The sequence below is a fragment of the Condylura cristata genome, unplaced genomic scaffold, assembly GCF_000260355.1.
Source record: "Condylura cristata isolate star-nosed mole 26May11 unplaced genomic scaffold, ConCri1.0 scaffold00037, whole genome shotgun sequence".
Taxonomy (NCBI): domain Eukaryota; kingdom Metazoa; phylum Chordata; class Mammalia; order Eulipotyphla; family Talpidae; genus Condylura; species Condylura cristata.
In genome coordinates, this window is record NW_004567138.1 from 1,992,146 (window position 1) to 2,016,414 (window position 24,269).

Consider the following 24,269-nt stretch of genomic DNA (forward strand, 5'->3'; position numbering starts at 1 on the left):
ATCAGGTGCTCAGAGTGGGGCAGTGGGAGCTCCCTGGGCATGGAGAAGATGAGAAGACTTCTAGCCACACAAAACTGGGGATGTCAGCCCTGCTCTAGGGGTGCCCCGCTGGGCGCAGGGAGGCGCCCTGGGAGGTTAGCGAGGTCAGCTTTGGCGCTGCCAGAGGAACCCTCCTCGGGCTGTGTTTTCATGTCAGGGTGGAAAGGGCGGCTCCCTCGGTGCTGCCCACCTCTTACAGAGCACAAGATGTGACTTAACAGGAGCTAAAAAGTTCCAGAAAATAGGAAGCCGGATTTGACAGCCGTCACAGCAAACATGAGCCGGCCGTCAGCCACACAGACAAGAACGTGATGGACCTAGTCATAGGCTGCTTGTAGAAGACAGTTACTGGGCTGTAGGAAAAGTCAGGACGCATTTTTGCTTTTGAAAAAGAAAAAAAAATATGTCAACCCAAATACCGTAAGAACAGAGAAACACTGAAAGTCAGAAAATGCAGGAGGCAAAGTCATAAATTTAAGAAGGTGTGAGATAACTCAAAAGAGACTTTAAGGGAAAATAAAAGCAGTATTGGGGTGAAAGTGGGACTTCATAATTTTTCTAACATTCATTCATTTTGCCAGGAAGCTGAAAAATTTCTGTGACTATATATTCTGTGACCATATTTATAAGGTGCCCAAATGGCAGTGACTACAAAAATACAACAAAGCCATAATTTGGGGGGGAGAGTGGGTGGCGCTGATACAACTCTTCAAACCAACTGGCTTGACAAGGTGGACACACGCAGCGCCCTGCCTGCCATGACAGCCTTCTCCCCGGTGCGTGTGGAACGGCAGGAGGAGCTCTGTGCCCTAATGTCAGTCTTAAAACAAAACAAAACCAGAGTCTCAGAATTTTTATAGAATTTGAAAGTCTAACATTGAGTCAAGGAAGACCGGGGCTGCCTGCCTGCACAGGGCGGTGCCGCGGCCCACGCAGCACCCAGTGACCTGGGCCACAGCCTCTGCGGGGCTGAGCACCAAGGAGGCGGGGAGGGCGGCGCCGGGCACCCAGCAGCTCTGAGCTCCTCTGACACAGCTGGGGCCTGGGGAGCCCGACGAAGGCGCCCTTCTCCCTGTCTCCTGTTCCTGAAGCATTTTCAGCACTCTGAGATGCTGAGTGCCCAGCTATGTGCCAGTGCAGTCAGTAATGCATCCGGGGCACACCCCGCCCCAAGCACAGCAAGCAGTATCCAGACACGGCCAATGCCCCACCAGGAGAGGGCACAAGCGCCTTCCGTGAGGAGCTGCTGCTTAGTAAAGAGGGATAATTCAGTAGCACAGCTTGGGCTGAGGGCTGGACAAGCAAAAGAGCGGACTATAAAGAGAACCTAACAAAGCCTGGCCACTCACTGAAATTGACAGACAACAGGAAGCAGTGGCAAAAACGAGGCTGGTACTGAGACAAGTAGTTGTTGCTATGGGGAAAAAAATCAAAATGACAAACCTTTCCTCAAAACACAGAGAAATCAAATAATTTGAGGAAAATGGAAAATAAAAACTTTCAGAATAAAACAGTAGAATGTTCTTACCACTTTATATTTATGCCTTAGTTATACTTGTGTATGAAACTTGGAGGGATTTCCTAAGGCGTGAAAACACAAATCATACATAAGCAAAACGAATAAAGCTGATCACATTGCAAAATACACACTCATTTTGCAAAAGCCACTCAAGAACAGACAAGACACACTTGAGAGAAGGTTTCGCCATCAGCTATGTTTGGCAAAGGCCGCTCGTGTAAGGAGTGTGTGACTGAAGAGGACAACCAGCCAGTGGAAAACGGGCAAGACGGAAATTCAAGTTAAAAATCAAAGAAGATGTCATTTCTAACCCAGAGACTTACAAAATTTTAAGTAACTGACACCACCTCGTGTGGCCAAAGACACGGACTAATCAGAGCATGCACGGGCTGCTAGGGACAGACAACAGTGCAGCGACTGGACGGGCGACCTGAGCATGGTGAAATTACAGACATGCCTCTCTGGTGACAGAGAATTCTAGTGGCAGGCTCCAAGAACGTAGTTCTCAAAATGCGCTCCCCAACTAAGAGCCTGAGCATCTGGGAACAGGTTTGGAACGTGAGTCCTCAGGCCACCCCAGCCCTGCTGGATCAGAAGTCCTGGGGCAGGGGCAGCCCTCCGTGTGCAAGTTTGCGGCTCACGCTGTGAAGAAAGGCTCACAGTCGTGCTTTTTAAAAAGAAGTTACTGGAAACAGTGAAACACCTGTATTCAGTCAACGGGAGCTGATTCAAGTACTTGTGTGGCTGCTTCTCGAAGGAACCATCTGAGGAACAGTGGTGACGCCATTTCTAGAGCGCCTAGAGCCTGCGGAATGTGCATGTCCTGTGATGCTGGAATAGGTACGTGGTGATAAAGGTGTAGGGACGCCCACGGGAGGGTCTGAGACGGTTGCTTGTGGGGGTCAGGTAGTTTAGATGAGAAGGGGGCTCGAGGCTGCCCACTGTGTGGATGGAGCTGGGGGTTGGTACAGGGACCGTTAGCATTGTTTTTGTACAGACTAGTATGTCTAGAACATTGCTAACCATTTCTAAATGTCTAGAGAAAATGTGGTAGAATATGAACATGTTAAATCTGGAAACGTGAGTACATTATTTTTAATTTCTGGATATCTGAAATATTTTCTAATTAAAGTGAAACAAGTAATGGATCACAGTACATTTCAAAGTTCTAAAATGCTCATGAGGGGACACTGAAAATCTTAGTTGGCAACTGTGTTTTGAGATATTTTTGCATTCTGGAACATATTTTGGGGCTCACTGAATTCTAGTATTAACGCATATTATCTCTTCTATCTTTTCTAGTTCTATTAATTGTATCACCAGCAAAACAAATGCTGCCACCTCTTCCCAGGGCCCTGGGTGCTCTCGGAACAGCTGAGTCAGGGTGTGGAAGGGCCTCCCTCTCGTCGAGGATTTGGACTCCTTCGCTGCCTGTCTGGCAGAAATCAACAGGCACCTTAGCTGTGGCTGTGGGAATACGGGCATGGGCAGACGGGCATCTCCAAGGTGAGGTATTCATTACTGACTGCACTGGCACACCGCCTGGCACTCAGCATCACATGAGAGCGCTGAAAATGCATCAGGAGGAGCAGGAGACAGGGAGAAGGGCACCTGCGTCGGGCTCACCAGGCCCGGCTGTGGCCGAGGGGTACGGAGCCCCTGGGTGCCGGTGCCCGCCCTTCCTGCCTCCCCTAGGCACTCAGTCTGCCACTTTGGATTCTCTGGTCTTCAGTGTCCTTCACCCTTTACTCTGAGAATTTTCTGGATAAAATTTTCATGCCTTTGTCACAATTAAAAAATGATGCTTTGGGAAGTGAGAAAAATGCAAACTGCTATTTTCTGACTTAGTGGGATGAGTCCAAAATATCATGTTCACTGTGGAGATTTATTTTGATTGATTCTTCTAAATTAAATGTCCCCACGTTCATCCCTGGAGAGGAATACTTTGTAAGGAAGGTACATGACTGCCAGGCGCTGGTCCCCACAGAAGGACTCTCGGCCCTGTGTGGATACCTGTTTATTACTAGTGCACTTGTGGAAATCTTTCCACTTCCAGCTGAGGCACAAAGTTAAAAAGCTCACATCCTACAATTTGCTTCCTTCATGCTTTCAAACCTATATAAACTGGCAACATATGACCGCTCCTTTTTTTTGTTTGTTTTAAAAAAATGAGCCCACTACTTTTTGCCTGAACCCAGCAACACCTGAGTTCCCTGCCAGTTCATGCAACCGCGTCTCTATGCCGAGCGCCGCCACCCGGCCTTCCCTGGCGCGTGGTCACCGGCGGCCCCGGTGCCTGTGCTCCTGCTGTGTCAGCCCACTGGGCTGTGGCCAGGGCTCTCCATGACAGGGAGTTTCATCAGAGGCACTGGTGTTTGCTTTTGGCTGCCTGTGGGCCTGAAAGTGCCCTGGACACTAAGCAGACACTCAGCAGGTAATGTCTGCGGGACCGAACTGAACAAGGCAAGAGTTAAAATGTTTGACAGAAGGTTCCCGTCATTTTCCCTTCACTGTCCCACCACCTCTATAGCCTCCTGGTTTTTTATGTCTCGTGATGCTCAAATCTGCAGGTCCAGTTTACCAGGATGTGCAGGTCTGCTATGGACTGAAAGCTTGTGTCTCCCAAATTCCATGTGCTGCAGCCCTGACCCCCAATGTGCAGGTGTTCTGGAGGTGGGGTTCTGGGCATACTAGGACTGGTGAGGCCGTGAAGGCTGGGCCCTCTGGACAGGTCAGCGCTTCTCAAAGAGACCTCATCACAGTGTGAGACAGCCAGGAGTAAAGCCCACTCCGCACCCCAGGAGAGCCCCAACTTGCCTCGCCTCTCTGCTATCTGCAGGTACCCTGTAGAAAGGTAGTGCTCCATGTCTTGCTGGAAGGCTTCCTCAAAAAACTTCTGCCGCTCCTTCAGCTTCACCTGCTGGGCATGCTCCATCTCCTGGACCTTCTGGTTATGCTGCGCATCTAGTTCAGCTAAGGAGAGAGACAAGTGGGGCCAGGGTTTGAGAAGGAACTGAGATGGGCAAGGGGCATAAACACCCACTCCTAGCCACCTTTCCAGCTGACAACTCAGGCGTTTCCCCCAGTGGAAATGCAGCAGTGTCCCTCCATGAGCCCCTCAGCCCCCACAATCTCGTCCCGTTTCCTGGCACAGACAGGCCAGGCCCCTGGGCAATCCAGACCTCTGCCTGCGCTGTTCCCTCTGCGTGGCATGGCCGTCTCGCCCACGTCCCCCCCTGCCTACTAAGAGGCCAAACTCTCTGCTCATCTTTCTACCAACTCCCACGCGATTTGCTCTTCACATGTTTCCATATCACTGCGAACAAACTGCTGCAGCTGACTTGCTGTAAACATTACAGTAGCATAGCAGAGACTGGGAGTTCCTGAAGGCTGTGGTCACGTATTGAAGTCTTGGGCCTAATTTGACTGTGACCTGGCTAGGTTAAGTAACGCTTCTGAGCCTTACACTACTCATCTGGGAACTGGGAAAGCATACCAAGGCACTGGTATTTCACTGATAGGAAAATTAAGTGAAATGTTGACAGAAATTTATAATTAACATGAGTAGTGACCCATGCAGGTTGGGACTGAGTAAAAACCAGCCAGAATTAATAACATAATCAGTTTTAACTTCATCATCCAAATAAGAACCCTACACTGACCACTGTATAAAGGCATTCAGGTGCTTTACACTTTGCTCAAAGCAAGCTCTGAGAGTCGAAAACAGGAAGCCCAGGGCTGGGTGGATCCCAGGATTCACCTGCACATAGCCCCAGGGAACTTATCAAGCTTCTGTTTCATGCAATATGGGGGAAGAGTAAGATGGCCTCCAGATGCTGCTTCCTGGGGTACACTCCCTGCAGAATCCCCAGCAATATTAAGGGGAATGACTTACTGTCACAGCAGGTTATACAGACGGCACAGCAAGTGGCATTAAGAAAGGACTGGGGTTCTCCCAAAAGAGGAGACTGGCGTGTGAAGTTCTAATATGTGGGCCTTCTGAGCGGACTCTGAAGATGGAGGGGCCACCTGGCAAGGGATGCAGGGGCACCCAAGGAGCAGAGACCAGGTCTGGGCTGGTGCACACCTCAGCCCACCACTAACAGGGACCACATCTTTGACAACATCCTGACTGGGCTTGGAACAGCTTCACCTTTGAAGTGTCCAGAAGAAACACAGCCTGACTGACTCCTTGGTGCAGCCGTGAGGACTCAGTCACAGCAGACCTCGACTCTGACTATAGAGCATGAGCTAATAAATCAGAAATATGGGCTTACTCCAGATAAACTCGCCCAACTCCAGTACCAGACAAACCCAGTGGGCTGAAGAGGCACGGACAGCCTGAGTCCTTTCCCTTGAGCAAGTATCTGCAACACCTACCATGTGGCAGGACGCTGTGCCCAACTTTTGTGTAGAGGGAGCGGGCCTGCCTCCGTACAGACAGTTTGGGTTTTGGACAAAGTCCCAACTCGTGTTGTCTCCTGTTAACAAACCTCTGGCATCTGGCACACACCCTGCAGTCTACCCCTGCTGCAGGAGGCAGCCCTGTGCCAGCTTGTGCACCAGCTCACAAGGTCCAGCTCAAGGCCACAGCCTGTACATTTCTGTTTTCTGGCCAGACTGTTCTCTTGTTCTCTGGAACCCAGGGGCACCACAAGCCAACAGAGCCCAGAAGTTCTGGGGAATTGAAGCAGCACTCAGCCAACAGGCGCCAGAGGCCAGAGCATCCATTGCTTGCAGCCCACGCTGGCCCTGGAAGAGGCCTTGGAGGCACCTGGCACGTCTGGGCTTGCTGGTAGAGCAGGAGCCCCTGGGGTACAGCAGGGTCTTCACTGACTTTTCCTCTGTGCTTCTTCTCACTCACAGCTGTTTCCTGGCATCACCTCCCAAATGATCCACCTGCAGCCAAATTCTCACCTCAGGTTCTACTTCCAGTCAGCTCCTAGCTCTCACTACATCTCTCTGGGCCCCAAATTCATCCTCTATATAAGAGCCACATAAAAAAAGAAAAAAAATCTCCTAAGGACAGGACTAAATGAGGTAACTCCTGAATCACCAGGGGCACAGCACTGACCAACTGTTGACAACTAGTATTAACACAAACATTATTTAAAACAAGAGACTCTAAAAAGCAAACATAAACATGAAGCAGCTGATACTGGACCACCCAGCTTTTTCAGCCCCACACAAATGTGTTAGCCTCAATCACCTTTCAGTGCTTTTAATGAATGCTCTAGGAAGGAGTGGGAACACAGCGCTGAAGAGGGCGTCTTTTCATTTGCTTCACATCAACCTCAACCTATCTGTTCAAATGCTTCATGACTGCCAAGTGCACTCGAATAAATCAAGCCAAAAATAGATTAAAAACTTCCAAGGAAGTTGTTGCTCTTTCACGCACACACAAATTCCAGAATAATTAGCTCTAAAAGTTCAACGTGGAAATTATCAAAGGGATTTTAAAGAATATCTGATTGTACCTGAGTGAAGACTTTCTATAACTACAGAGATAGAGTTCTATGATTTCAAAAACTTGCGTTGTCCCCAAGGCTAATGCCTTAAAAACTCAATTCTCTCATGTTTATGAATTATGGGTTCTGTAGTTTACTTAATCTTAGATTTTTTTGTATTGGAATGTAATCTAATCACACTCCATCACTCATGAAATACAGAGAGGGCTGGATTAGGGAACTTAAAATGATTTAAAGAAAATTGTTTTGCATTTTTAAAAACACATCAGACACAGTTGCCTGAATTATTTCTGACAGCCTGTATCAGCCCCTGTTCGGTGCCTCTCCTACCTCAGAGCTAATGGTACAATTGCTGGGAACTGTGGGGCTCTGTGCCCCCAGCTCTGCACCTAGGGCCACGTGAAAAGGCGGACAGCAGACAAGACGGTGACTGCTGCCCAGGGGCTGGAAGGTATGCCACAGCTTCATGCCGAGCAAGGATGTTCCTCGTGGGCTGCTCATCCTGGAAGCTCAGCCCAGCTTTTGCCAAGAAACAATCACATCTGGGAGTGGTGATATGATGGAAGGGCAGTTGCGGGAATATTTAAAGTCTTGAGGTTTATTAATATCTGAATTGTGCAATGACTATGGAAAATCTGAAAAATAGGGCATTTTCTACAAGGAAAAATGAGCCTTAAGTGTCATTTGTTATATTGAGAAGTGCCAGATAAATACAAAGATTTAAAGAACTTTAACAAATGGCCTGAAGACTGAAAAAAAAAAGAAAACATGAAGAAGATGCAATGGTCTTTCCACCAGGAGTTGAGGGATCATTAATTCCAGTATCAACGGGGGTCTGGGTTTTCTTTCCTTTCAACTCCAGATCGTTGCTCAAGTTTTATCTGACTGCAACATCTACTTCTGCTACAACTATCAATTTCAACTGGATAATTACTCAAAACAACACACAATCCCATTACCAGTGAAGATGATATAATCAATTCTCAATTATATGTTTTAATGGTGCATAAGGATGGCACAAGATATATGAAATATGAAAAAAATCCATCACGCTCACTTTCAGGAATAATTTCAGCCTACTCCACAACTAAACCTTTTAACCAAGTTGGTAAGTATTAAAAGAGAGTGGATGTCTGAAAGGATGGAAATTGATGGTGTGAGGAAAACCGGGATAAATCTCTCTGTTAAAGGAGAGTTTCCCTAAGGTGAAAATGTTACAACAGAAACAATAAAATTTAACTGATGAGTTGAGAAAAATTCCAGTAATTCCTACATTAAAGATTACATTTTTCATTCAAGCAAATCACAAGTAAAATTAGGTTTAAAAGTCAATAATTTAAATACTTACAAAACCATGTGTTTTTACATTGAGTTAGAAAATATGAATTCTGGATACTAAAACACATAAGACATGATCAAAGGCAAACTGAAATCTCTGTAAATTTCTAACCAAATTTACAAGACCAAATGAAAACTGTTTTTAATAAAAACTGCCAACAGTTTTTATCAAACTACTAAACTACTAAACTATTAAACCACTAAAAGTCCATACTAAATTATACCAATGTGACGGAATTTAAACATTAGGAGCTAATATTTCTGTGCTAATTATTTACATTTATTTTATTGGGCTTTTGACATATGAACAACGCATATATGCACTGTGGAAAAATTTTTAATCATAAAAAGGCACAAATAATTAGGTGAAAATTCCTGGGGAATTAAAAGTAGCTGAGTGCAGTTAGATTTCCTTTTTTTCCCCTGAATGGTTAAACTGTGTAAAATCTTAATACCCAATTTTTGTTTTCTGGTACCACTGAAAGAACTGTAACAAGGATGTGGAGAAAAAGGAGCCTTCATACATTTGTTGGTGGGAATGTAGACTGGTCCAACTGCTTTCTGTAGAAAGCAGTATGAAGTTTCCCAAGATATCATAAATGAATCTGCCATATGATCTCTTAGGTACCAACTTGAAAAATTCAACTAATTTGATGGGATGTGTGCACTGTGTACTAAGTTGATGGGATAGGTTTACTACAGAACTATTTGCAACAGCCACGCCATGGAAACAACCTAGTGCCCAAAGACAGACATGGGTTAGAAGATGTGGTATAACAATGTATACACAATGGGATACTGCTCAGCTATGAAAGAGATGAGCATTTTCCATTTTCAACAACATGGATGGAACTGGAGACGATGATGCTAAGTGAAATAAGTCAGAAGATAAATTTAGGATAGTGCCACTTACATGTGGAATTAAAAAAAAAAAAAAAGATCAGCTAAAGCCAAACCAGTAACAAATCCTAGAGATCTGACTACAGAATTGAGGTTACCATAAGGAGAGAGAAGAGAGCAACGTGGGGAAGGAGCACAATGGACTATGATGAAGGATTATGGGTGTGTTGGTGGTGGGTGTGTTAGGGTAACAACACCTGAAGAATATGACCCTACACCTCTAAATACTTTACATAGCATTCTAAACCAATATTCCCTCAATTAAAATAAATGTTGTAACTGTGTAACTAGAAATAGTCACAGGTCCACAGGATGTTGTCAAAAATATTCAGGCAGCCCCATGTACCCATCCTGAGCCTCCTCCCCTACAATTATGACAAAATATCAAACCAAAGAAACTGACATTGGTACAATACACAGAGCTAATGCTGATGTCCATAGTTATACATGCACTTGTGCGAGAGCGTGGCATTCTACACAATCTTAGCACACGGGCTGACTTACTGACTATAATCGAGATTTTCAACTGTGACACCATGGGCCTACCTCAAGTTACCTCTTGTAACCGCACCTTCCTCTTCCTCCCTGACACCCTCCCCTACCCTAGTCTGTTCTCCAAATCTATAATGATGTTATATCACAAACGGTATGTAAGGTGGAATCACGTAGCAATCAGAGACTACCTTTTTTCACTCAGCATAACTTCCTTGAGGTTCACAAAACTGAGCTACCTTTTGGTGTAGTTCGAACCATTCATGCATGGAAGGACACCTATTTTAATGTGCAACTTTTGGCAATCATGGGTGAAGCTTTTATGAACACTTGTGTACCAGGTCCTGCATGAAAGTAAGTCTGTTTTCTGCGCTGAATGCCAAGCATGCCGACCTATCATAAGGGCAGGTTTCAGCTCTGAAAGGACAGCCAGACAGCTTCTAATGTGGCTCCTTGTCCCAGTGGGCCCCAGGGGTCCACACGCAAGTAGGTGCTCCCCACCTCACCTGCATCTGGCGAGACCCACAGCTGCTAATGCCCAGACCTCTTCCTTTACCTCGCCCTTTAGATGACTATATTTTCTCTAGAAACATATTTCAACTTCTTCGTAAATATTTTCAATAATTGCTATTTTTCTAAAGAATTTTTTTATTATAATAATTTATTCTAAAGGACATTTAATTCCTTGAGATTTTTTTCCTACTGTTTTTTACTTTTGAAAACATCCATTTAAGAACTAAGGACTTGTTAGATGGTGACAAAGCATATCTATAATACAAAATGATTCAAGATCCAATTTTAAAAACTGTATTTTCGTGACTTTATTTCTACCTTAGTTTTTGAAATAAGGCATATTCAGCCATTTTTTAAAAGTCTTTCCCTGGGCCCTCCCTGGTAGTGCAGTGGTTAAAGCACAGCACTAGGAAGCTAAAGCCACTTCAGCATGAGTTTGATCCCCACCCCGGAGGTGATCCACATGGTGCCGCAGACCTCTCCTGACCCACCTGCTGCTCCCCTCAGAAGTGTACATCAGTCGGCCTCTTCTGCTCCCCACTCTGTCTCTAGTGAATCCTCTCACCACCCCTGCACTTCTGGCCTGTACCCCAGTTCTGTATGTATAAATAAGTTTTTTAAAAAAAAGTCTTTCCCCAACCTTCTACCTCATATTTGACTAAAAATAAAAACTTTAATATAGGTCTAGAAAGAATTTTAATGAAAACTTTCTTGCAATTGGGTTTCTTTATACATACATTTAAAAATATTATGTCTATGTCCTATTTCTAGTCTTTAAAAGTTTCCTGTCTAGTCTTTCAATAATCAGTTTCCAAGATACACCTGTAATTACTTTATGTCATACATTATTTCTATGAGTCCACTCAAAATTGTTATTTGAAAAAAAAATTCTCCTATGCAGGTTAAAGTTAACACATTTTTAAAGTAGAAAGTAAAATGACCTTTTGCACACATACACACACACACACACACACCCCTTTTACACACTACACACATTTATCAAGAACCAAATAGCGCTTTCTCTTTTATTACAACTAAGAAAGGTTGCTCCTTACCTAAAGGGTAATGGCAGGTCCTGCAAAATCAGAATAAATAACTCTTTCAGGCAACAAAGAACTAAAGGCAACAACTTCTATCACTTCACAAAGTTCAGTGCTCAGAGCAGCTACTGGAACAGCTGTTTCCTAAATCCAGGCCACAGGAAACAAACACTATTCTAGTGCCCAAGATTCTGGAACATGTTTGAAATTTCCATCAACAACCCTGAAGGAGATGACTGCTGTAGTAGAGCATTAGCAACAGAGATGCCACGCAAACTCTATGTGGCCCAGGTTTGCCGAACATGGGAAGAGACGCCAGTACTGTACCTTGTATGGGGCAGACAGGAGGCCGGGTGGCTGCAGGTCTCTAAACACATTCCTACCCCTACAGGCCTCCAGTGCCTATCACTTAAAAGCAAGGAGGAGGGATATCTTTAAAGATACATCACCCAAAGCAAGGATAGTGAAGGAAAAGATAAACAGATGGGACTACATCAAATTAAAGAGCTTCTGCGCAGCAAGAGAGACACTACACAAAAGAGACACCCCAATGATTGGGAGAAAATATTTGCACACAATACTAATGACAAAGGACTGATCATAAAGGTAGAGAGCTGATTAAACTCAACAAAAACAAAGTGAATAACCCCATCAAAAAATGGGCAAAACAGCTACAAAGACACTTCTCCAAAGAAGAAACGCAGATGGCCAGCAGGCATATGAAAAAATGTTCAACATCACTTGTAATAAGGGAGATGCAAATTAAAACTACAATGAGATAACACCTCACCCCAGTGAGAATGGCACATCTTCAAACAACTAGCAACAACAAATGTTGGCGAAGATATGGAGAAAAAGGAACTCTCCTGCACTGCTGGTGGAATGCAAACTGGTACAACCACTGTGGAAAACTGTGTGGAGGTTTCTCAAACTGCTTAACTTGGAGCTTCCATATGATCCAACAATCCCACTCCTAGGTATCTACCCAAAGGACACAGAAGCACTGATTCAAAAGGATACCTCCATATTTACTGCTGCTCTATTTACAATAGGGAAGGCGTGGAATCAGCCCAAATGCCCCAAAGTAGACTGGATTAAAAAGAGGTGGTACATATATGCAATGGAATATTACTCAGCAATCAGAAAAGATAAACTCATGTCTTTTGCAGCAACATGGTTGGAGCTGGAAGGGATCATGCGTAGTGAAATAAGCCAGAAAGAAAGAAAAATACTGATGATTTCACTCATAGCAGGAACGAAAGGACCAGGGAGAAAAAAAAAAGGGGAAAGAGACAAACAAAGGTAGTAAGACCAAAAATTAAAACAATGAACAACTGTAAACCAGAGACTTTTTATGGGGGTAAAAGGGGGAATGGGATTGGAACAAGGGTGGGAAGAGTGCATGGGACTGTGGTGATGGCACACGGGTGAATTGGTGGTGGGAAGCCCATGGGGATTGCAACTGGAGATGAAAAAATGCACAAAATGAAGAATGATGTAAAAAAAATAAAAAATATAATAAATTTTTTTTAAGGAATGGGGAGGGGCCTGCATGACACAGATGAGGTCCCTTTAGGTTCTTAAATGTTATGGTTCTATTTTTACTTATTTTTGAATGGGGCAGGAAGAGGTTATCCTAAATCTTGTCTATTTTTTGGTAAATTTATATAAAAATCAGATTAGCAGTGAAGAATTCATGACCTATTGAATGAGACAGTGACATTTTAGGAAAATTAGATTCAACTATTAACAAAAACTTAGTTTTTTTTTCTTTCATTCATTTTCCTGCTTAAGGAATGATTAGAACCAAAAAGTTTAGGATTAATGACTAAATGAGAAAAACCCTCAATTCTCATCAGAGGGTTCATGGGTTATCATTAAATTGGATCAAGATAGAAGGTTGACAGTGGCCTGGAGTGAGTCCAGGCAGCCTCAAATCTGCTGTTTTTCCTGCAACGGATCAACAAGTAATTAACAGGCTAAGTCACAGTTTAAAGGACTGATTCAACTCTATTTGAAAGCACTCTTTTGTGAAATACTGACAAAAGAGACATTTTACAGAAATAAGTAAAAATAGTATAAATATAACACATAACATGTGATTCATTCTTTAGGTGGTTTCCAATGGTTTCTTGTAAAAGTAAAAAACAAAACTAAACTAAAACCACCCAGGCCAAAAGCTTTGTGTTATGAGTATTTTGGCAACAGCCCCGTTTCCTGGAAGTTTTAAGTTAATTCTGACATCGCTCCTAGGTGGTACTGTTATTCAGAGGGTGTTCAGATTGCTGCAGGGGTCTTTCCAATTCCAAAGATGTTTTGATTTCACCCCTTGAGGCTCTAGATAAAGAAACATGAACACACAGCTGCCTGTGTGTAAGTATGGAAATCAGGTAGCCAAGAGTTCCCTTTAAGGGATATGGAGACAGAAGGCCAGAGGTTCTCAATATTTGGTGGCACTGAAATACCCCAAGTGCCAGTGAGCTAGAGACTGCTAGGTTGCTGGCCCCAGGCTCAAAGTTTCTGATTTAGTAGGGCCAGAGAATGCGCATTTCTATCCAATCCCTAGGAGATGCTGTTGCTGTTGCTGCTTCTGCTCTAAGGGCCAGAGTTGGAAATCATTGTTCTAGGTGAGTATTTGTGCACCCACTTCATTCAATTTTTACTTTGTGCGAGTATTCATATAAAGTAAAAAACTAAATATAAGATAAGGAAGAAGCTGCCACAATTCATGGAAGTAACATAACTGGTCTCTCCACAGCTCTCTTTAAGATAGCTATGAAATCATCTCAAAAGGAAACAGTCCAGCAGCAGCCAAAATATATAATCACTGCAGAGTGCCCCTTATGGTACTCACTGAGCAGAGTGTGACTTCAAGGAGGGGCTCTCCTTAGCAACTCTACCCCACTCTCTGGACTCCCTAGCCAGTCCTTGTGCAATGTCCTGGTGGCTTCATACAGCAGGAAACAAAGCCTTGTGGCCTCGTTCTTGTTCTGAACCCCAGATCTAAGCAAGGTTCAGTTTCCATCCTCTCCAGTTCCGGAGACAACATGGAGTTTTTGGATAGTCTCCATTTAGACATCCATGTAAACAATGTAAAATTATGTTTGTTTTAACAAAAACTTGGGCCAATAAAAGGGGTGGTGATGGTGGGAATGTACATTTACACAAAGAGAGAGGAAGAAGGAACACTAACAGATGCAGAAGAGATGTAAAATACATGACAAATAGTGGGATTCAGGACGTGCTACCCTGAAAATGGCACTCTGGCACATTGAATTTTTTTTTAAAGATGTATTTTATTTATTTATGCATACAAGAGCTGGGGTACAGGCCAAAGGAATGGTGGGGTGAGAGGATGTACCAGAATGAGGGAGCAGAACAGGCAGATGTACTGAAATACACTTGAGGGGAGCAGCAGGTGAGACAGGAAAGGTCTGCTGCGCCATGTGGGTCAGCTCCCTGGGCTGGGATCGACCTAGTGCTGCAGGGGCTGCAGATATCTTCATAGTGCTAAGACTTAACCCCTTGCACTACCAAGGAGGCCCACTGGCACACTGAATATTATAAGCTGAAATCGTGTAAGGGAACGCAAGAAGCAGGAAGATGATGTTGTCTTTACCTACCACCAACCCCTGGAGGCAGGTCGTAAAGCTTAGATGAGCAAAAATGATTTTCTTCTTTTTAAAGTCCAGAAACTGAAAGGTGAATGTGGCAAGTGAGGTGGTACACTTTCTATCAAGTCTCCGTCCTCCCTCTGGCACACATGACCATGTGGGTCTACTCTCCTGGAGCTGATTTTCTTGCCCTGACGTTTGCACTATCTTTTTTTCCCAGTATTTTATACCTAGCTAGCTGCTGACTAAACTCTGGGAAATGATTTTACACAAGATCTTTTCAGCTTTTTAGAAAATTCTTTTTACATCTAATTCCTCCCTGAGATGTCCTAACAAGACACTGTAGAACCCCAAAGCAATAAAGCTCCATGAAGACAGCTAAGTGGAGACAGCTAAATCTCAGGCAGGGGCTCTTGCTGCATGACCGCCCAAGTCACATCAAACCTGGAGTCACTCCTTACTCAGACGATTCCACCTCTACCTTAAGCGCTGCTAAGGTGCATAGTGAGACAGAATCGAATTACTTAGTCAAGCAGTTCCCGACAATAGAGGGGAGCTGAGAAATCAAAATCATATTTTATTTAAAATTACACCTTAGCAGGTACCAAAACTTAGATTTGTTTAAACTTCAAATTTAGGAGTGGTATACTCAAACTGACAACTTATTGAGAAAACACATAGCAACAAAACAATCTGTTAAGAATTCAGTAGCAACTTTGAAAGAACTGATACTTTTCCTACTTTTACACACATTTGAAACAGAATGCAACTATATTTGCAACATAAATTATATTTGCAACATAAATTATATTTATCAGTGCGGGCACAAAGCTGAATCTTTCTTTGGGATGCAGGAGACTCTCATGATAAATGTTCTCATGCCCCAGGTTGAAAATATTCTGCCTTTAAAAGGTTCAGTGACAGTCAAATCTTAGCAGGCTTGAAAGTGGATCCTATCTGTTGGAAACGTAATAATTTCCAGAATATTTTAGAAGTGGATATTTATCACTTTCAGATACAAGCTGTGGAGGTTTATGAATGGATGACATAAATTAATGAACAGTAAGGATGGCTGCCTTGGTCCCTTGCCGCTCTCCTCCACTGCCAACTAAGAAATGCAGATGAGGTGGGTGTTTCGTGGATGGCAGGAGATGGTCCTGATAGAGCCATGAATCCAGCAGCAGAGGCAGAAGATGCAGGCAGAAGGGACAAGCAGGGGAGAGTAAATTTTCTCACTTCACTTTGTAAAATCACATTACATTTTACCAATTAGAGATTTACATGTTTCAACGTGTCCCTTTTAAGCAAGGAGAATACTGTATTTGGGAATTTTGAGAAGACTGTAACATTCAAAATGTAACCTGAATCATTGTTTTATGTTTGCCTGTTCCCTAACAATTCTCTCAGAAATACTTCGCTCAGTTAGGGGAAGAAATAGGCAGGAGAGCCATTCTAAAGAAAGGAGCAGTGGGAAGTGGAGGCAGCTGTGGTGGGGCCCAGCAGGGACATGTCAGGAAGAAAGAACAAGTAGAGAGGGGAAAGGTAAGTATGGCAGTCAAAATGCACCATCCCTTAATCAAATTTGTATTCGGAGATTATTTTCCCGTTTGTTTTTCTTTCCCTCAGGATCTTCAGATACTTTAGGGGCAATGAAGATTTCTGTAAGAACAGCTTAGAAACGAATCTGCTGTTTGGGAAGTATCTGTAAGAAACTGCTTTCCCAATTATAAATAAATGACTTGCAATGCTCGGTGGTGCTCAGAAACAACGCCTGCCCTGACTGGTGAGTGCACTGGACCCTTGCCCAAAGGCCTGCCCTCGCTATGCTGCTCTCATCCTCCAGGGCCCGGCTTGTATTCCCTCCGACCGCACCCGTGCCAAGGAGAATTAGGGTCTCCCCCTTCAAGCTCCCAAATGGCTACCTTCTGTCAGTTCACTGACGCTGAGAGTCTTAAGGGCAGCACCAGTCCATCAAAGGAGATCAGGATATGCCACACCAAAATATGTCATATTTTGAGCTACAGCAGATGCAGGAAAAACTCTTTGACCTTCTTTCCGCTGAAAGCATGGTATAAATTTCCGTGTGTAAAGGAAGTATAAATTTCCATTGTATATGCATCTCCCTCTCCCACACCCACACAGGGAGTATAACTTAATTATGTGGATGCCTCTTATCAATGAGAAGAACACCAACTTGAGTCCAAATAACAAACCATACTAAATAAACCTATTGCCTTCCATAGAAGGCTTCGTATGTCCACTTGTCCACAATTTACTACCCTGAGGTATCCTTCTTCCCATTTTTCAGTTATTTCTGTACAACTTATTGCGCAGAATAATAAAAGTTATATTAAAACAGTATGTAAATCTCTAGGTCTAACTGCTGCTTTGTGTCTTCTTCTCCATGACGGTCTCCATGTGTATGTAAAAGTTAAAATATTAACACCAACAAAATATGCCTTTTCTTCAAGTAATATGTCTATAGTTAATTTTGGGGGTCCTAGGCACTGAACCTAAGAGATAGATTCAGGTAGGAAATTTTTTTCTCCCCCTTATCTTCAAATTGGCAGCTTTGGTGTCTATTATAATGTCTTTAGTAAAGGCCTTAGGAATGATCTGGTATCAGTCACAGCTGAGACTGAACAGTCAACACCAAATGTCCAGGAACAGGGAGCACCAGGTATAGCATGAGTGGCAGGTAGCAAGCACACGGTTGGCTGCCTGACTGCAAAGTTACAAAAGACAGTGTCAGGAGAGCAGATGTTCAAGGAGTAGCAATGCAGAAGGTAAACAGCACACATCAACTCAGGAAACAGCGGTAAGGCTGACAGGAAACACTAGCAGGCCATTATATGGTCTGAGAACAACCATGTATAATCATCAAGGCTAAAAGTGGGAACAGGAAGTGGCTACAATGGGCTGTGAGGGGCTGGCAACGGACAATGACGTCAAGTTGATCCACATAATGAGGCTGAACATACCCGAAATACCAAATATACCTGAGCTTAACAAGACTGATTTTAGTACAAGAATGCTATTACCCACGAGTTACAGAAAAGTTGGCCAACAAACACATAAAGCATTAAAAATAGTTTTCCAGAAGTAAAAGATCACTCCCAAATGATCTGCAAAATGCAATTCTGAGTCACTTCCAAAATTTATGTTTACAAAGTAATGCTTTTCCCTGGGGTTTGACAAGTATGCTGAGCAACTGAAGGAGAACCAAGTTTATTCAGAATAGCAGACAGCCTGCAAGAATACCTGTCTATTCTTGAGTGAAAAGTTCAATACATGCAAGAGAACTCCCTTATAGGTACTAATTAGCAAGACAGTCCCTTAAACATATGAAGTCCACTTTGTTATAAGAGAAGTGTATAAACTAAACACCCAGGAAAGACCTGCAGTGCCTGGAAAACTGTAGTGTTATTGTGTCCTTTCAAGAATTTTCCAGATAGATGTCAATATTCCTTACAATGAAGGCTTGCCCATGAACCCAAAGCACAGAAATAAATTGTTTTCTTGGAGGGCGGCATTCTAGGCACAAAACAGGAACTTAAAAGTGATCATGAAGTATGTGAACAGATGAGTAATTACGAGACAAGACAAGCAGATCCAACATGAAGAACTAGCCACCCAAGAAAAAAGTTTAATCAATTCAAAGTCAAAATAAATATTTTTTATTTTATCGCTTTTATCTTTTTGTATATGTTACAAGCAAGAGGGGGCAAAAATACAAAACAAAACAAAACAAAAAAACCCAAAAAACAATTTGCCATTCTGTGAAAAATTATGCCTAAAAAGAAACAAAAGTTTGAGTTCTTGGCTCAGATGGTTCTGTCATTCCTTAAATTTACCTATAAAAACCCATATGAGTCCTTTAGAAGAGGGTTCAGAAGACAATAGTTTACTGTCTTAGGTCTTTTTCATCTACCCCCTTCCTTTCCTAAACCCAATTCCTTGCATTTGTATTCATGGAGATGAACACAAAAGGAAATATTTCCCAGGCCCTATATTTACTACTTAGGACATGAGGAGCTAAACTGGTCCAACAAAGGAATTTCAATACCATGCTCTATTTTCCTTTCTTTATAGCAGTAACGCATTACCTTTCTCTATATGTATATGGCCTAAATCAAGAGATACCTATGATGCTCTCTATATACTTTTTAAAAAAAATGTAAAAAAGGAAATAATGTCCCCAGGTATCAATTTCACAGACAGACCAGAAAGTGCTTAGTAAAAATAATACAGGTTCTGCACCCCATGTTTATTGCTGCTCTGTTTACAATAGGAATGGCATGGAATCAACCCAAATGCCCAAAAGTAGATGATGGGATTAAAAAGATGTGGTACACATACACAATGGAATATTACTCAATGATCAAAAAAGATAAACACATGCCTTTTGCAACAACATGGATGGAACTGGAAGGGATCATGTTTAGTGAAATAAGCCAGAAAGAAAAGGAAAAATACCTGATGGTTTCTCTTAAAGCAGGAGCATGAAGGACCGGGGGGAGAGGGGGAGTAATAATAATGAAGAACTATATACCAAAGACATTTTACGGGGGTGGAGTGGGGAATGGGATCAAAAATGAGGGTGGGGGGAAGGAAGTGCACTGGACTGTGGTGATGGCACACAGGTGATCTGGTGATGGAAAGCCCATGGGGATTACAACTGAGATGAAAAAAGGCATAAAATGATGTAAAAATAAACTATTATAATAAAAAAAATGCCAAAAAAATAATATAGGCTTTAGTTTCCTGAGCAAGACACTTCTCTCCACTAGCCTAGAAATCCCAGTTGCTTTCTGTTATATTTTGAAAGATAAAAAAATTAGATTAATTGTAATCCCTCTGAGAAATAGTAATTTGCTTCTATTAATTCACCAAATCAATTAAAGGATACTCTGGGAAAAATCACAGAAAAGAACCTCCACATTTTGTATTTCAGAACTAAAATAAAAGCTCAGAGTTTAAAGTTGATACTGTGGTCCTTGAAAATGTCTCTGGTAATCTTTTGTTGAATTAGTGGATTATAGCTCATAGTTTTTGTCACTTTCACTGTTCTCTATTTACTACACTCAGTTTCTTCTCCCTTAGAGACCTCCTCAATTACAGGTGTATCAGTCCTGTCTAGACTACCATGGCCCTAAGCTCAGAAGCCACTTTTACTTGGAGATTTTCTTTCCCATCAAAAGGGACCTGACCTTCTATATGTGTAGCAGAGTTCTAGGTATATAACACTTACTATGTTTTAAAATGAAATTAATCATTAAATGAGATTTAATGACTCAGTAACTTGCCTTCATTTTCTTTCTAAATTCCTATGAAGTAGAAGGAAAACAATGGAGATGTTTGTACTAAATTGCTGCGTGAAGGCTCTTCCTGGTACAGATAACCCAATGAATAGAATCAAAAAGGTATGTGAGCTAGGGAATAAAGTAGAGACCACAGACACTAGCTTTAATGCCTTTTAGTAATGTCTTGGTTCGGAAGTTTAGACATGTAGAATTCAAGTCTGAGAGGATGTCAAATATCCCTAATCTGTATTTTCGCATCTGCTCTTGGCCAATCCTGCCAATGCTCTCTCCTCACTAATTGGCTAACAGGTTAACAACCTCTGAATTGGTCAATCTTATACATGCTGATCCTATTCAAATTCATTTTCAGATAATAGCTGGAGTGGTCTATTTGAAGAGCAAATCTGATCATGTTTTCCTGCTTAATAAACCACTCCCTGACCACCATTCTTGGGAGGGTTGTGTCACATGGCCTAGAAGCAAGGTGGACTACCACTGTACTCACTCAGCCCACTTTTTAACAAAATATATATATTTAGTTTATTTGTTGCATCATTTTTCATTTTTGCATCATTTTCCATTTTTGTACCATATGTGCTTTTCTTTTACTGGTTATAGTCCCCATAAAATCCCCACCACCGATTCACCTATACACCATCACCATAGTCCTTTGTGTCCTTAAGCCCACTTCTAATGGCCATCTTCTACTTTTCAAATTTAGCACAATGCCACCAGCCCTGGGCTTTGCAATTGCTATGCCTCTAACTGTAATCGTGTCCTGTTCCTATCTGTTCCTACTCAGATTGAAGCTTGAGTAAAAATTCCTCACAGAAGAATGACTTTCACAACTAAGTTAGTCACAGCCTATTATAATCCCTTATAGGAAACTTAAAAGGAGAAAACCTCCATGGCCTTAGAAAGCACAATTCATTAAAATTTTTTTGATAAAATGGACTTCATCAAAATGAAAAACTTCTATACTTCAAAATAATGTCATCAAGGAAATTATAAAGCATGAAGTGGAAGAAAACACTGGCATATAAACACACACACACACACACATATACATATATCTAAATTATGTAAAAGACCGTTCGACTCAATAGGAGAACACAATTAAGAAACAGGAAGCTATTAATATTCATTTGACCAAAGAAGATACACAAAGGGCTGATAAACATATAGAAAGATGCTCAAAATCATTACTTACTGGAAAAGTTCAAATCAAAATCACATGATATCCTGCACATGGAACCCTCACATACTGCTGGTGGGAATGAAAAATGCTAATGTCATTGTGGAAAACAGTTTGACAATTTCTTAAAAAAGCTAAACATAACCCTACATAGAACCCAGCAATCTCACTGCTAGGAATCTTCCCAAGAGAAATGAAAACGTTTATCCACACAAAGACCAAGTGTTCACAGCAGTCTTACTTATAACAGTTCCACAAAGACGACAATACACATGTGCACACCTCTCAGCAATCTAAAGGAATGGTATAGAAACATGCTAAAAACATGGATGACCCTCAGCTATAGTAGTGCAGTGAAAGATGCTAAATAGAAAAGACTACCCAGATGTATGAGTTCATTTATATGAAATGTCTATAAAAGGCAAATCCAGTCATGGGAACTCATAAATGGTTGTCAGGGGCTTGGAGTTAGGACTGGCTGCAAATGGAGAAAAAGGAATCTTTTTTGGAGTGATGGCAAGATTCTAAAACTACAATAATGATCGCACAACTCTATAAATTCACTAAAAATCCTTGAATTAAATACTTACAATGGGTGAATTTTATGATGTGTGTGTTATACCTCAATAAAGCTGTTAAAGAACAAAAAGCCCCAGCGAACATTTGGCCTCTCTGTAGGTCTTATTCTGCAGCGGCCACATGCCAAGCACTCGGGGGTAAAAAGAAGTCCTGAATATGTTGTAAATTCTGAATATACTACTAGCCAAAGTACCTCTCCTCCTAAATTAATTCACACACTAGTAAACATAAACAGAGTTCCTAAAGAATTTTATATCCTGACTAGAAAACAGATATATGAGAAATTAGCGGCATCAAATTTTACTCGACAGTGCTGCTGAAATGCAGATGGCAACAAACCACATAAAACTGAGTTAGTGACAATAACAGCACAATTCATCCATTTTAAGTGTAAATTCAAATTCAGTTCCCCACTCTTAAATATTTTAAGAGTATCTGAATCTGACAAATTCTGCTTATTAAACTATTCTGTTTCCATCCCACACCCTCCAACCACTGGGAGATTCAACATAACACTGCAGTTACAATAAAATCATGTCACTAGCAGAAAAAAAGTAAACCAAAATATATTAATTAAATCTACATATCTGCAGTAATTAAGCTTGCAAAATGTTAATATCGTTACCTTTATTTTGTTATACCAGGTTAACCACACGTAGCTATACTTCACAGTGCAACATTACAGCAACTGGAAAATGCAAATGGGAAACTCCTGAATTTTTTTGTGACAACATAGCTTACTTTTGAGAAATTCCTATAAAAATAGCAGAAACAGTTTTGCTTACTAGCCTAAGAGAACAAAAGGAGGAAAAGTAGAGGAACCTGAAAATGTGTTGTTATTTTATCAGCTTGTGTAAGAACAATGAACTACCATCACAATACCCTATTTTTGCACCTGCCAACATTTTCCTTTCTGGGCAAGCACCATTAACTCATCCTCTAAACCAGGGAACTCACTGAAAGATAAAGAAATATTTTTTTTTTAAAGATTTATTTATTTATTCATACAGAACTGGGGTACAGGCCAGAGGCTCAGGGGCGGTGAGAGGCTTCACCAGAGACAGAGTGGGGAGCAGAACAGGCAGATCGACGAAGTACACTGCTGAGGGGAGCAGCAGGCGGGTCAGGAGAGGTCTGGCTCGCCATGTGGTCTCCTCCGGGGCAGCGGCAGGCGGGAATCGAACTCATGCGGAAGTGGCTTCAGATTCTCAGTGCTGTGCTTTAACCCGCTGCGCCACCAGGGAGGGCCAAGATAAAGAAATATTTTAAAAAATTATCTCCTCTTCTAGTAGATCAGTAAGACATGCCCACATTGACTCTGTGCAATCAACACTACTTTCTAAAGTCACTACTTTAAGGGGCTCCCTGGTGGCCAACGGGTTAAGTCTCAGCACTATGAAGCTACCTCCAGTCACTGCAGCATGAGTTCAATCCCCAGGCAGGGAGATGACCCACATGGTACAGCAGACCTCTCCTGACTCTCCCATTGCTCCTTCCAGCAGTGTACTTCAGTGGATCTGCCAGTTCTGCTCCCCACTCTGTCACTCGTGAATCTCTTTGTCCCAGGCTGTTCTGGGGACACACAAACACTTTAAAAAAAAACTTTTAAAAAGTCATTACTTTAGAATAATTAAGAGTACTAGTTGTGCTTTAAGCAAGTCACCTACCTTCAAAGACTTTTTATAAACTTGCCCTTTCAGAGGATAAAAATTTCTGATAAAACATCATTTAAATATGAACTAAGGCACTATTAACTGAAAGTATAAAATGTGAAAATTAAAAATCATCTTAATAAACTAGAAATTAGTAAACTAGGTATTGCAGAAATATAACATAGCCTGATATCCTTTTGCTCATTTACCTAAGAAACTAACATTAACATCTAGCTTAATCCTATTAAGGAGCTAGAAAGTCTCATTTATTTTGAGATATACAGTGAGATATTTACATAAGAAATGACATCACACATTGGATTTACTTGGAAACCATGGAGGAAGAAATAAGCAGGCAAGAACAAAGATGAAATGGGACTGGCCATGTGTGGATTACTGAAGCTAGTGATGGACATGCAGGTTCATTATCTTCTATTTTTTGTTCAGTTTTAAAAAACCTCTGTGACAAAATAGGGGAACATTATAATTCTTATAACTGCTTGTTTGATTAAAGATTTCTGCTAGTTACAGTTCACATTTATTCAAGGAACTGTCAATCTAAAGATTAAAAAAGTGTATTACCTGTCACATTAAACCTTGCTGTAATCTCTTTAAAG

At 41.9% G+C, this 24,269-nt stretch overlaps 1 protein-coding gene across 1 annotated transcript in view; it reads right to left on the reverse strand.

The window, feature by feature from the left end:
* DTNBP1 (dystrobrevin binding protein 1) overlaps positions 1-24,269 on the reverse strand; it is a 96,905-nt gene that overhangs the window by 4,774 nt on the left and 67,862 nt on the right. Inside the window, exon 8 of the mRNA XM_004693282.2 lies at positions 4,376-4,531. Within this exon, the coding sequence (XP_004693339.1) occupies positions 4,376-4,531 (156 nt within the window). The remainder of the gene's footprint in view (positions 1-4,375; positions 4,532-24,269) is intronic.